The sequence below is a fragment of the Filicampus tigris genome, chromosome 11 (genome assembly GCF_054856515.1).
Source record: "Filicampus tigris isolate MCC_2025a chromosome 11, RoL_Ftig_1.0, whole genome shotgun sequence".
Taxonomy (NCBI): Eukaryota; Metazoa; Chordata; class Actinopteri; order Syngnathiformes; family Syngnathidae; genus Filicampus; species Filicampus tigris.
The window spans coordinates 16,156,789-16,171,384 of record NC_141227.1 but is presented as its reverse complement, the minus strand read 5'-3'; the positions used below and the strand labels follow the sequence as shown (position 1 = coordinate 16,171,384).

At 40.3% G+C, this 14,596-nt stretch overlaps 2 protein-coding genes across 3 annotated transcripts; both read left to right on the top strand.

The window, feature by feature from the left end:
• Window positions 1–641: 641 nt before the first annotated feature.
• Window positions 642–6,779, top strand: eif4ebp2 (eukaryotic translation initiation factor 4E binding protein 2). Its single transcript, XM_086044816.1, has 3 exons — window positions 642–958; window positions 3,744–3,923; window positions 4,294–6,779. The coding sequence occupies exons 1-3, from the start codon at window positions 826–828 to the stop codon at window positions 4,323–4,325; spliced, it is 345 nt and encodes a 114-aa protein (XP_085900942.1). The 5' UTR covers window positions 642–825; the 3' UTR covers window positions 4,326–6,779.
• A 1,045-nt stretch (window positions 6,780–7,824) lies between these two features.
• Window positions 7,825–11,418, top strand: rps24 (ribosomal protein S24). Of its 2 annotated transcripts, XM_086045816.1 has the most exons (6): window positions 7,825–7,925; window positions 8,492–8,557; window positions 8,648–8,857; window positions 9,738–9,851; window positions 10,831–10,851; window positions 11,336–11,418. In XM_086045816.1, exons 1-5 carry the CDS (start codon window positions 7,923–7,925, stop codon window positions 10,834–10,836), a joined length of 399 nt encoding a protein of 132 aa, XP_085901942.1. In that variant the 5' UTR covers window positions 7,825–7,922; the 3' UTR covers window positions 10,837–10,851; window positions 11,336–11,418. The 2 variants fall into 2 exon arrangements, with proteins under 2 accessions (XP_085901942.1, XP_085901943.1); XM_086045817.1 differs by lacking the exon at window positions 10,831–10,851.
• The last annotated feature ends 3,178 nt before the right edge of the window (window positions 11,419–14,596 follow it).

Sequence of the window (14,596 nt, the reverse complement as noted above, 5' to 3'; positions counted from 1 at the left end):
ACACAACAAACAAACTAATATTTTTTTCCCCTATAGGTGCAATACTGGACACACCTTTCCTGCAAGCTAAATTCTAACAGGATACTGAGGACTGAACTGACAACAGGTTCTGCATGCGCAAAACAAAATAACATAAAAAAAAGCTCATGAGAACAACTGCAAGTCACATAACTCTCAGACACATTAGACAGATAATTTTTGAACATGATTTGTTTTTTAGGCTGGTAGAGAGACAACGCAGCTGCCACAAATAATTGTTGTAATCGACAGCATAAAATATGTGAAGAAGGCCATAAATCTTGCTTCTGCGAATTTGTTGCATCATAGTGCATGCCTGACAGTTATTATACATTTATACGTTTTATTATTGTGTTTATTGAATTTCATTGTTGCTTCTTCTGTGTTAAATATGAGTTTCTTTATTGGTTTCTCCTATTTTAAGAGACAATAAATTCTCCAATATGGATCTTTAACGTGGAATCGTTTGTAACACGCAAATCATGTTTATTCTTCTTCTCATTGTTATACGTTTACATACAGTACTATCACTACACGGGAATAATTACATAAACAAATAATAATAAATAACACCGTGGGCTTTGTGGCCGCACCTCCTGATGTCACATCCGCCCACTGCTCGTCCTGCTTGCTGCCTTGCTGAGGGAGGGGACGGCGCTGACGGCTGGGAGGACGCGAGGAGCGACAAGAAAGCCCTTGGAAAGCCACAAGAGAGCGGGGAACGGCCCTGGTTTACACCGTCCGTCGGGAGATAAGCACCCCGAGTTTCCGTAGCGGCCGAATTTGTCACCGAAGCGGCGCCGAAAAATGTCGAACAGTCGTCAGCTTAGCGAGAGCAGGGCCATCCCGACCAGGACGGTGTTGATCAACGACACAACGCAGCTACCTCATGACTATTGTACCACCCCTGGAGGCACTTTATTCTCTACCACTCCCGGAGGTAAGAAGACTCGTCCATTCAATGTTTTGGTTTTTTAACAAGAAAATAGAAGGCAATGCTGAGCCTCACACCCCCGCTCTTTCTGCCATTGTGGCCTTTAGCTGCCTTGTCATACACTCCAAAACAAAAACAATGTTTAGTCCCACCTTCTCCGTCTTGGCTGCTCTCTGATTGGCTACTGTGCAGCGCAGGGATCGTGACGTTTAACATTTGACGTTATCAAATCCAGAACGTATTTTTTCTATCTATCAAACCCTCCTCAGGAATTTTCAGCTATATCCTTTTGTTTGATTATGGTCAGAAACAGTAAGTTAGTAACACACCAGCACAATTCAACTTTGCAAAGAACATAGTGTTTGGTTAACTGTACTGCTAATTTGAATTGTAATGTGTTTTACTGTGCTGTGTTTTTCTAAAATGTACATGCACTAAACCAGTGATTCCCACCCTTTTTTGAGCCAGGGCACATAATTTAAGTTCGAAAAATCTCACGGCACACCACCAAACAAAAATGCTACAAAAAGTGAATACATATGTCAATATACTTTCTATGGTCTCATAGGAGATCATTTAGTTGTTCTGTCTGTAACTATTAGTCGCTGTTATAGATAGAGGAACAAAGATACATGATTTTTTTAATAAATCAAATTTTAACCAATTAAGTGAAATTTGATAATTTGCTGCGGCACACCTTTAAAGGTCTCACGGCACACTAATGTTCCCCGGCACACTGGTTGAGAATTACTGCACCAAACAAAACAAGCACACTTTACAGCAGGTGTCACCAACATGGTTCCCACTAGGGATGGCTCGATACCACTTTTTCATATCCGATACCAATACTGCAACCTCGAGTCTCGGCCGATTCAGATTCAATTATCTTTGTCACGCTAAAAGTTGCTATAATACACTTAAGCCTTCCACAATAACAAATCTTCCGGCCAATATATTTTCCCAGAAGCTATCGTAGTATGGCTGTTGTTGTTTTTTTAATGCCACTGGTATAGTGATGAGGATGTGATATAAAAAAATAACTAAATTACTTCCTTTTTAAATGCAATTATCTTTGCATTCTTCAAAATATTGAACATTTGCAGTTAAAAATAAAATATCTTATATAAAAAAAAATAAGTCAAAATTATTCTGTACAAAAGAAAGGAATTCAAATATTAACACAATACATACAAACATATACTGGTGTACTATCTGTAGTGGCAGAGTAAAATGAGATGTCTTTCTCATCATCGTCATCTCCTTCACCTTGAAAATATATCAGCTTTGTGTTCAATAAACAAGCCCAGTTTTCACACTGAGTACGGTAAACACATTTGTGACAAAATTGAGGGTAGACAAGATCATTATTTTAGTACAGTATTACGTTATATTTGTGTTTGCTCATTACCCGGGAGATTTTTGTAATGAAAACTAGCTACCTTGGCTCAAAAAAGGTTGTTTTCCATTTGATCTAATCAATATTCACAAAATAAAAGCCCAAATAAGACTAACTGAATTGTAAAATGTGTTAAGTGCAGAAGTACGGCGAGTCATAATTCTTTAAATCATCTGGCTGTAAGAAAAATGATTTTGCAGAACACTTTGTTAGTCCTCGCTGCACTGAATTGAAGCATTTTCTGGAACAGAGCCTTGATAAAATTACGTTAGGTTCCTGCTGTACAAGGTCAGAGTGTCCACTGTGAAAATCGTCCTTGAAACTGAGGGGCATGAAAGTGATAAACGCATTGCGGTTGTCATGGTTCCCGGTCATGAAATTTGAATTTGATTTAATAGGAACTGTATGAGTAAAAATAAGCACTTTTGCTGCCAGTACATTAGAACATTCTTTGTTTTGACACTAACTTAAAGTTGTCTCTTGACTGACCTAAATATTTCATTTTTCATAACAGGAGAATTAGGAATGCATTGGAAACGAAGTCTGCTCTTTTAATACGGCTATCAACTCACAATAGGGAGTTTGAGTAACTTCCAAAAGGACGTAACAATATGAACCTTCGTTTTAAGGTCAAGGTTCAGGTCGCATTTGTTACAGAATGCAAAATGTAAAACTGCTTATCTTTTGTGTGAACAGGTAACAAAGTTTGTTACATTTAAGTTGAAACATGTAGAGTACTGCAATCCAATAAAAGATTCTCCAAAAAACGAATTAACTTTGGGTGAGAGGTGGGGTACGCCCTGGACTGGTCGCAGTCACTCCCTGGCTACATACAGACCAAAAAAAACATCCATTCTCACATTCACATTAGAGTCTTTAATGAATCTAACTTGCATGTTTTCTGAATGTTGGAGAAAGCAGGAGTAAAAAACTGAAGCAGTCTGTACAAGAAGGACGGAACTGAGATTCGAACCCTGCATCTTAGAAATGTAAAGCCGACAAGCTAACCACAACCACACCGTGTTGACCACCAAATAATGTAATAATAATGTGACAGCTTTTTCTTTTTCTTTATAATAAAATGCAACATTTTTTGTCTTCTTTGGAAATGAATGATGCAGACAAGTGCAACAGTAATAACATTTTGAATAGTCTGAATTAGTACCCTACAAAAACACCAATAGAATTCCTTATTGCTTCAGCTCTATCTGAGCCTGCAAGCACACCGCTAGCCTTGACATCTGCGAGTGAGCTGCTCTGCATTTGTTTACAAAGACGTGTGACCGGAGCACAACGGAATTACACTGGTCCTGTCCCCTGCCTTATATGTCCTGTGCCGAAAATGTGATTATGAATACAGTAAATGTAAAAGCCATCTTATGTATCCCGTTGCAGGAACGCGAATCATCTACGACCGCAAGTTCTTGCTGGACATGCGTAATTCGCCCATCGCCCAGACCCCGCCCGCTCACCTGCCTGTCATCCCTGGCGTGACCAGCCAAAACACGCACCATGAGAACCGGAAGAATGAAGCCAACAACCACGTTAACAAGCATGACGGAAAGCCTACGAACGGTAACAGCCAGCTTCGACAAACACAACTCTCCCTTTGTCTATATGCACAGTTGCTAACCAAAACGTCATCACGTGTTCTGCCCAGTATGTCAGTTTTTGCTTTAGTCGACCATAAATCCTTTTTATTTTACTTTAAAGTCCAGTTTCACTTCACATACATAGTAATTAGCTTAATGCTTACATATAATGTGAAATGCCACAGACGGAAATTAGCATAAATGTTGCGGCAATTGTAAACCTTAAAACTGCGTCTTTAACACCCACAGAGTAGCAACACAGAGTATCCCCCATTCCTCATAGGCACCGTATGTATTTTCGAATGAATTCTCCAATTGCGCATCTTAATACCTTGCTTTTGTTTGTCTTCAAGGTGACGACGCTCAGTTTGAAATGGACATCTGACAGACTGGCGTCTCATAAAAAAACAAACAAGTAATTGACCTGGCATGCCCTGACATGCCAGTGGCTTGGCTTATAGAAACAAAACGTGTTGTTGAGCCCTCATGGCAGCCATCTTATTTCGCTCTCCACTTTGCTGCTGCTGGATGTGGTGTGTGCGTGCGTATGTGTGTGCGTGTGTGTGTGTGTATGTTTAAAAATCATGGGGATGCAGTACATAGTGTCTGGTTTCGGGGGTCTAGAACCTGCGTTTATTTGAATAGATTTCCATAGCTGCTGTCCAATTCAACCACACAACAAAGGGAGCTGGCATGATGATTATGCATCCACACACACTCACACACACACACACACACACACACACACAGAGGAACGGCAGTGATCTCATTAACTGAGCACATCGAGTTCTGACCAATATTCGGACTTATCTCAATCTTGTCTTATTTGTGTGTATGATCACCATTTCGGAAAATTTGGAAATTGCAATCAGTTGTACTCTCCGGCAAGTACAAATTAACATAATACACCCTCCAGGTTAAATAGTACAGGACGGGCCTTTTTGGTTAACAAAAGCTTTATATTGAAGAATACTTTAAAAAAAAGGAGGGTGGGTGCGTTTTGGGCGGTAGTATTATGAAGGCTTCTTTATATTCCCGCAAGCATGTCACTGCTGCAATGCCTCGCGCGGTTTGCTTTTATACTCGCGCGCAACCCACACACGTTGTTTTGAAAATATGTTGCAGTTTCACTCCAAGTCGGGGGGCATCGCTACGGCTGATACTGACGAGGACACCGCAGGGCGGAATTTCTTCTGCCTTTTATGGCCAATTCCGGTCGGCGTTTTTACTGCCGGGCAACGATCACAACGACAGCGGCAGCAATGGATATCGTGCCCGGCTCGCTACAACAAAGAGACCTAGATGACTAGGCGATGCATTTAATTGTATTGTGAAAACAATCTGGAAGGTGGTACGTTCGTGTGTAGGCTCCTTTACACACACATAAGTGACATAACACCTACGCCGCAACCAAACTCGTTTGATTCGCTGCGTGGTAGATCCCCTCCTCCGTGGTGACAAATAAATTGCCCTCAAATTACCGAGCGGGGCAAAAGTTTACGTCATTGCAACATGTGACGTAACGGACCAATTACGAGAGAGAATGCGCGCGGCGTCGTATACGCTGGAACAATTTCTGACGTGCGCGGCATATGTTGCAGACCTGTCGCCAACATGTCGCACAGCACTACGCGTCGGTCACGTGATGCAATGCGGCAGTTGTCGCCCGCAGCGACGCGGGAGTATAAAGAAGCCTTGAGATGGGCTGCGAAATTTTGGAAATATTCAAAGTGGGACACTTTTTTAAGAAATGATCGAGACAAATTATGGGATATATGTTATATAATATATGTTATAATTAACAGGAAGTTGTTGGTAGAAATTGTGTGCAATGAACATTTAATTTCACAAGCAAACGGGCAGGAAAATGTAATTTTAATATATTTTTTCCATCGAGTTCAGTCATTGCACGACAAAAAACATGAACGTTGCATAAAGTGAATGAATATTCATGTTATCCCTGTAAATTCCCAAATATTGCCATGACATCCCATGGAAAGTGTCCTTATTTGAAAATTCCCTTTATTTTGCAACCATGATGCAAGAAGGTAGGTGATACTTGACTTGAATATTCTGATTTAATGTGGAAATTGTTTGACACCAACGTTTATTTTTGGATGAAGATCCTTTTCCTAAACTTGAAATGATCCAGAAATGTTGTATGAATTTTATTTGGTTTTTATTAAATACAGTTTTCTGTATTAAGGGGTCTTGTTTTACTGGAAGTGGAGCCGACCTTCGGATTTGTCAAAAATGTCTAAACTTGATGGTGCATTCCATAATCTGCAAAACTGTCCCCCGGTGTCCTTAATCCATTCTACTGTAATGACCTTTTTTTTTTTTTTTTTTTTTTTTTGGGTCATCTAAGTGTGCCCACGCCTTACTTAAATGCAATGCAGTACATCAGTCTACATGAAGTTCTAGTCATCACTTTGTACTACTGCGAAAAAGATGTTTATTTTTTCACTGTAAACATTGGACGTTGTACTCAGAAACTGAAGAAAACTGATTCTTTTTGCTTTCGTTGTAGATGTGGAGTTTGAAAGAGTGACGGCAAACATTGCACCGATGTCATTCGTTTCAATATACAGTTATGATACACCCCAAATACCCGATTTCCATCCCAAATCGATTTTTCCTTTTCTGTAACAAAATTCATGAGTGCAAATTTAATTGAAATCGGTTTGGTTGGACAATGAGGGCTAAAAATTGTGTGATTTCAAACAACAAAAGATGATTGAACAATCTTTGTTTTGAGAAAACTTTATTTTTCATGAGAGTCAAAATGCCAGTGAATGCTCTTGCTACAAGATCAATAAAAGTTCCATACCAAGGACAATGTGATTGTGGTCTTTTTTACTTCCATTTTCTTGGCGTTAATGTTTAGAAAGGTATTGCACAAGGCCGGTGGTTGTCCGGAGTGTGGCAGTATGCGAAAGAAACCTACGAACAGTTCAGTTGTATTTAACTTTTAAATTCAATGCATTTGCATGCCATTTTTAAGATTTTTTCCTTTTTACTTATATTTTGGTACATTTTAAATTGTGTGCAATACATTTCAATGACACATAATTTGATAACAGTTTTTCTGTTTACAATCAGTCCTCTACCAACGTAATATGGAAACGCTTGGAAGGTGGGAGGAAGCCAGAGTACCCAAAGAAAACACACAAGTATGGGTACCATGTTACGGACCCGTGCAAATGCACAATACTAGTGTACTGTATGTCAACTGGAGTTATAGTAAAGTAAATAAACTGTAGAAAATCCTATTTGCTTTAAGACTGCCAAGTCACAGTCAACCAAGGTTGATATTTCATAAAACGGTTCACTACTGAATATACTGTACAGTAGTTCTGTACAGTAGTCTCTGCATGCATCTATGATTTGGCTGTGGCTGAAGTGTATTTTTCACACAAAACCATTAGCTTGACCTGTACAGAAGGAACACAACGTCAAGTACTTGATATGGTCATTAGCCACGATAAGGCGGCTTAATTAGGATTTCCCACAGCTTCAAATCACAGTTGGCCAAAAGTGGTTATAGGTTAACGGATTTCCACATGGCTAGCGCATATTGAGCTCAGTAAACGACAGAAATATGGCATCTTGTGATTTTCCATAAATAATTTAATTAAAGTAATTGTGTTTGATTTTAAGATCTATTTAGACTCAGAAGTAACGATATATTTTTGTTTTGCTCAATTTCAAACAAAGAAACGCTTGTCAGAATTAATGTAAACAATCGTCCTCAATAATAATACATTTCCTCATCGGACATTTGCATTCTAAAGTATTCATCTTCTATATTTTGGATTTAAAATACAGACACAGCTATTTACTGTGTTTTCGGCATACGGCCTGAATTTATTTTCTATCAGGCAAATGCAATAGACACTCACCCATTTACGGACAGGCATGAAGTCGGTCGCCTGCTGGTCCTTCCTCCTTTTCTACGTCCCTGAGCGAGGCCGCCGCTAAGATGGTGAGTCTTCATGGATATAGTTGAACAAAAATCCACTCATCATCGAGGCGATCATCTGATTGTCACTTGTTTTGTCACGGCCAAGTGGTAGTTTGCGTCCCAGTCTATAGAAATTCACAAATATTGATATTTTGTGGTCGTCTTAGTGCATCTTTAACGGCACTTTCCAAATGCTAAGCTACATGTCATCAGTCAATAAGGGGCACCGTGTTATTTGCGAAGGCTTTGTGACCTCCTTTCGTTTTGTTGTATTCACCCAAATTATATATATGTATTGTCTTGACCACTGGTGTTCATATAGTTATCATGAGACCATCGTTTCCGCATGTATTGACTAATGTACATTTCAAGGCTCGTCTGGGAGGTTTAGGTTAGCATCCTCGCGATCAACTCTGTAATGAGGCCCTTAAGTGTACGTGGTTTAGTTGGTTCGTTATAGTATTAAGTGCATGTGGCCGACAATGTCCAATAAAATGAAGCTTTTCAAATTAATATGAGAAGATGGCATGAGACCGGCCATACTTGCTTGAATGTAGCAGCTTTAAGTGTTGTCGTCCTCTGTTCAGAACGACACAGTTACAGTCAGGACCCGCAAGTTCATGACGAACCGGCTGCTTCAGAGGAAGCAAATGGTAAGTTTGGTTAATACGCAAAGTGCTAAAGTCACTCAAATCTGTCATACCTGCTTCACGTGTATTCATTGCCAATCTCTGTCTTTCCAGGTCGTTGATGTTCTGCATCCCGGCAAGGCCACAGTCCCAAAGACTGAAATCCGTGAGAAGCTTGCCAAGATGTACAAGACGACCCCCGATGTCGTGTTCGTCTTCGGCTTCAAGACACAGTTTGGCGGTGGCAAGACAACGGGCTTCGCCATGGTTTACGACTCCCTAGATTACGCAAAGAAAAATGAGCCCAAACACAGACTGGCCAGGGTGAGTTTGAAAGATGTTGGCTACGGTCACCTTCTGTAGTGTTTTTCTGTGCCACGGTTCACTTTATTTTTACACTGATGTTCAATCTTAATTGGGCAAAAACGTAACACTTTGTGTGATTACCTTTTGGTGCACTGTGCAACACATTTATTGCATAGGTGTGCCTGAGGCCGCACACAATTGAATTTCGCTCTTAAATCAGTTTTACTGTTTTCAGGGACCTCGACACTTCGTTTTAAAGTAGCCTTTTGTGTGCATCCTAAGGCACACCTGTGCGATACTCACGCTCTATATTTAGCATCTTGTCATGACACACTTTTGAGATGGATGGATTATGTCATTGCAAGAAAAGCACTATTTTAATTTTAAAAAATGGATTGGTAATTACCATCCTCTTCTGTTAAAAAGACATCAATATCGTCATTGTCTACAAACCATATCATACAGAGTTCCACTGGTTCCACTGGTCGTGCGCGTCTATATAGAACTGCCGTTACTTATCAGAGCTCCCGGCGATCGACGGTGTCCGCCATTAGCCTACCCTACGGCTCGAAAAAATTCCACGACATCCTTCACGGGCTCGCGCCACCGTCACGTGTATATTCTGATACATTAAGTTGGCTAAGAGAGGGAGAACTGGATTAAAAAAGGACAGTGACGTATTGCAGTACCGGCTTGAAAGGTAGAATGACACAACAGTGCTTCCGGCTGTAATGATAGAAACGCGGTTATGCGCTCCTGGGTTTAATGGGTTAATAGTTGATGGCAATCGTGTCCTTTAGGCCAGCCAGGATCGTTTTTGCTGTATGAGAAATAAGGATTTAATATTCCTCTGAGTTTTGCTTCCATGTGAAATTAATTTCAAATGTCTGTTCCCTAGCACGGTCTCTATGAGAAAAAGAAGACATCCAGGAAGCAACGCAAGGAACGCAAGAACAGAATGAAGAAAGTACGAGGCACCAAGAAATCCTCTGTGGGCGCTGCCAGCAAAAAGGTATGTCAGTGTAGGCAGTACTGATGAGTCGTAAATGTTGCAAAGTTCAGTTCACATGCTGCACAGTTGAATGAATCGCACAAAGTCGTTGCATCTTCTGTTAACGTCATCTTGTCATTCTTCAATCCTGTCAAATGTTCTTCGGAAACCATAGAAGGTAAATAAACTTTCAGGAGCAGGTTAACTACTAACTGTATAATCATTATAGTCAAGTCTTGTATAATAGCTAACCTCCCCTTCACCAATACTAGAAGAAGTCCACATGTAAAGTATAGTATGTGTATATATCTTTTTTTATACAATTTTCCACACCCGGAAAATAACACCACAATTTCACCAACTAAAATCCTCATAAAGCAACTGCCACATGCAGATGATACATTTTGTTAGACACAAATGTGTCATATTAAGATACAAATCCTCACCAAGGGCAATAAATTGAACAAATTAATAATCTCCTCCCTTCCCAAACTACTTGCTGAAATCAATTTGAGCTAAACCACCAGCCTCTTTCCAGAGGTCCTGCTAAATTGCAAGCTTAGCTGTAGATGCTGCATTTATGTCTACGCCTTTTACACAGAACCCAACAAAGCAGGACATTGCACTTTCGTTTGACAACAGAATCCCGCCATGAGATGCATGGGGATGTCAATGCCAGGTTTTGCTGTGATATGTAAATCAAACAATTTCTTTAAACACAACATAACTCCCATTTCTGAGTCTCTGCCATTTATTTGTAACAGCTATGTGGGTAAAAGGCAAACAAACAGTAAAAGGTGCTAAAATTTGCATGTGGATTAAAGGATAAAAAGTAATCGTAGCTGCATCTTTTACAGATGCAACTCACACAGTTTGTCAACACTAGTATAGCTTGCTTTGAAAGCCAACAAGCGATTTCTGCCTCAACTTGCAATGTGTTTAACATGATTCTGTTCCATCTTTTGTTCCCGACTTTGCCTCCCATGGAATACTCGCGCAGAAATGAGGTGTCAGTGTACAGGTATAAAGTGCGAGCATGGGGTGCCATTATGTTGCACATCCAAAAGTCCTACACTGAAGTTGTACCACGCATGCCACGCCCACTTTCCCCAGTAGATTTACCCACTTGGTGTTTCCTTCACTGGTGTTGTTTCACTTCCCCCGTAAAAGGTTCTTCCACTGCTCAGGCCTTTGTTGTTGTTGTAGCATACTCAATTTCGCTTACATGTTAAGAGACACTTGCCCACTCTGCTTTAGAGTCCCAGTTAACAACGTGGAGCGCAAGCGTCTTTACTTAGTTTTTGTGAGTGTGGAGCATTTTGACTCAATGCCTACTCTTTTTTTTCTGACCACAATGAAACACGTGTTACTGGTGTTTTCAAACATCATACTGTGTTTTTATAAGTTTGGAATTTAACAAAAATTTATAACCTAAAACAAACGATATGCATTTTGAATGTGAAGTAATATTTGTTCTTTTTTCCCCCTCCCTTCTCTTTCCCCAGTGAGCTCAAGGCGGCCAGGGATGGTCCTCGTGCTCAAGATGTTCTTGTATATTGTTCTCAAATAAAAGTTTGGAGAAAAGACAGTTTCTTTTGGAGTGGATTCTTGAAAACTGTTTGCTCGAGTGACTTAAACCAAAAGTTGACTTAAACTAAAAGTTGCTCTTTTTGTCATGTGGTAATGGTATTACAGTGGTCCTGTTTACAACTGTAATGACATCTTGAGCGTTCCATGTTATGAACAGCACACTATGAACTAGTTTGCACAGAATGTCACTTGGTGCAAGAAGGCACACTGTAACTTATATTTATGGCCTACAAGTGTTTTCATGCAAATATTTTCTGTACATGGGACATTACTACTGAATTACTAATTAAACCGAGGCGCAGTCAAACGCGTACCGTGGAAGGACACTGTATGGCTACACTAGTATCTGTAATACCTCAAATGACCACACGGTGACTCCCTTGACCATCCACAAGTACGTTGTTCCCTCATCAATTCATGCAGTCAAATCCCCAGATGAATACTTTGCATAAATACACCAGCAGACTCAACCTTTTACTTGCACACTTTACCTTTCCTCGTTTCTAAACACCATTTGGAACAGAGTAGACTGCCGCCTCTGCACCGTGACCTTCACAAATTAGCATAGAAATACACCCCAAGAGAATGTTAAAATTAAGCCATGAAAATGCCAGGGAATGGCTCTCTTCTGTGGGTCTGTACAGCCGCCCACCCGCTGCTTTATGACATCTTTTTCAGGGGCTCTTGTCAAAGCCGCGGAAGATTTGCTGTTGTGGATGATATTAGGTTATAAAGAAATCTTGGTAATTTGTGCATACAGACGAGAAAATAATAGTCTCATCTTCGGCTGAATTTGTAAATTTACAGTGGAATTATGAGAGGGTTTCTTTGATAATGATAAAACAACATATCAATCTGAAGGTGGTTGCACACATGACAAATTGATGTTAGGAGTACAGCATAGGTCAGCCACTTAGACACCAGACAAATTGGGAGCCAACGTTCTTGTTGAATAACTTGCAGTGTAGTGGTTCACAAACTTCAACACCAAGTACCACGTTAAAAAAACAAAACAAAACGTGCCTCACCAGAATGATCAACATTAAAATACAGTTGTGAAGTATTCCCACGTGTTTGAAAATATATTGGGGAAAAAAATAGGCTGATGTATTATTCCTAAAAGGTGCATTTATGATTGTAAGCCACTTTAACGTGTATGCAATGTTCTGACAATGCTAAATGCTTCAAAACACCAAAATAAAAACTGCACTTGGATAATGATATAAGTTAAATGCATATTCAAAAGTCTTGGGACATACATCCAAATGAAATTAAGGGTTGGGCCTTTATTTCTGTAAAGGTTTGCCTGAACAACACCAGCTGATCAATACTTTTGTTTTGTCTATAGTGTAGGACACTAGAGACAATCATTTCAAATCATGATTTTGGGAGGAGGAGGACCATCCTCCCAAAATCATGATTGAAATCATGGAGTGCTATTTGACACACATCACACCTGAGTCCTAAATGTAAGCAATGTTCTGTTTTGGAATCCTGTATGTGCTGGAGAATGAGGAAATGCGCTTCTATGGAGACTCCTCCATGGCAACCCCCCCCCCCACCCAGCCCCCTCCATCTTCACCGTATGGAAATGAGCCCCCGAGTATGTACAGTGTAAATATACTGTCCACCCGGTACTCCCTGTGGGCTTGTCTTCAATCGATGCCAGACGGCTGAGATCAAACTGATCAGACTGTTTATCAAAGATAATTTTGCAGGCAGGCACCACATACGGAAAGGGTTACACTATCATCACCCTCCAATGATTATGAAGCAAAAAGTGGATTTATTAGTTAGAGGGCACAATTTACCTGACATTTGTGTCGAAACGGAATTCATGATAACCTAGAAAAGAGGCAGGTGGATTCATTCATCTGAGCTGAAGTGGGGGTGAGTGTGGCTCCACTGGTGTGCGGTTGTGGGAGGTTTGACACAAGTGGAGCTTTCAAAAGCCAGCCACTGCTAACAGATGGTGCTGGCAAATTAAGCTCCTGTCGCCGCAGCCCTTGCACTTCGTCCCAGGAGTCCCTTGCCTTTCGCTGTCTTTGTCTCTTTTCACTTTACCATGTCTCTCACTCAACAAAATTCTTATCTCCTTTTCTTCCTTTGCCGGGGTGGGCGAGCGGAATGAGTCTGCTCTCCTGTGATTTTATTAAACGAGAACCAGTGGGTGACTGATGTAATACGTTTTGTGTAAAGGGACAAACATGATTAGGAGTGGAGGGTGATACACTTTTACAGACGTGTTCTGCATTTTTTTTCTTCCTAATTTAAAACACTTCCCAAGAGTCTCAGTAACATGTTTGACATGCTTTCCTCTAAATACCCCAAGGGTCAAGGATTTTAGTAGTGTACACTTTCCAATTTCCATGCTGTTGTTTACATCAGCAAGAGAGCCAGCCTTATGTACTGCTGAGCCAATGGCGAGTCAGGCTTTTGTTACCATGACGACCCGTTGTAGCACTAGCGGATTTGCTAGTTGCGCTAAGATCAAACATTCCCTGCTTTGACTTGGTGGGAGCAAAAATTTCAGATACAAACGCTGTATGATGGCAGGGAACTTGATTCACTTCACGACCAGCAACTAAGTAACAAAAAAGAAAAATAAGGAAAACTGCATGTTTAAAACAAACACATCGTTGCTTTAATCAGCAGTAGCTTAATTCTTGCAAACAATGCCAAACGCCATAGGAAGGCTAATGAACAGCATTTGACATCTGATTGCAAACAGTGGAGCAATGCATGTAGACAATATGACAATACTCACAGGCATATATTCTTTATCTTCCATGCAGAACCACTAACACAGGGGTGCCAAATTCATTTTTGTAACTTGCCCTTGTAATTTTCAACTTTCCACAGAGGGCTGTTATGATCATGAAACCTGACATGAAATGTTTAATCATCTTAGCGTATACACACAAGAAATTGATTCATTACTACTTTTGAAATCAAAAGTCAATGATAATAGTTTGTTCAACAATTTTTCAAGTTTCATTGAATTGAAGCAAAACACTTTTGTTTAACTTCACATGTGACGGCTGGCCTGGCACTCCAGAGACCCAACTATTTGTATACAAGCAATTAAAAAGTCAATTTTCCCTAATAAGTTATATAATATAGGCGACAGAAAACGAGGAAATGAAGTGCGCGTCGCCTTTGCTGCCTGTGTTTAC

Bases quoted from the DNA above. Each gene is read 5' to 3' on its own strand.
- rps24 (XM_086045816.1), top strand. The intron at 8,558-8,647 runs GTAAGTTTGGTT...CTGTCTTTCCAG, and splicing joins TGCTTCAGAGGAAGCAAATG to GTCGTTGATGTTCTGCATCC. The intron at 8,858-9,737 runs GTGAGTTTGAAA...TCTGTTCCCTAG, and splicing joins CCAAACACAGACTGGCCAGG to CACGGTCTCTATGAGAAAAA.
- eif4ebp2 (XM_086044816.1), top strand. From the start codon at position 826: ATGTCGAACAGTCGTCAGCTTAGCGAGAGCAGGGCCATCCCGACCAGG. The intron at 959-3,743 runs GTAAGAAGACTC...ATCCCGTTGCAG, and splicing joins ATTCTCTACCACTCCCGGAG to GAACGCGAATCATCTACGAC. The intron at 3,924-4,293 runs GTAACAGCCAGC...TTTGTCTTCAAG, and splicing joins TGACGGAAAGCCTACGAACG to GTGACGACGCTCAGTTTGAA.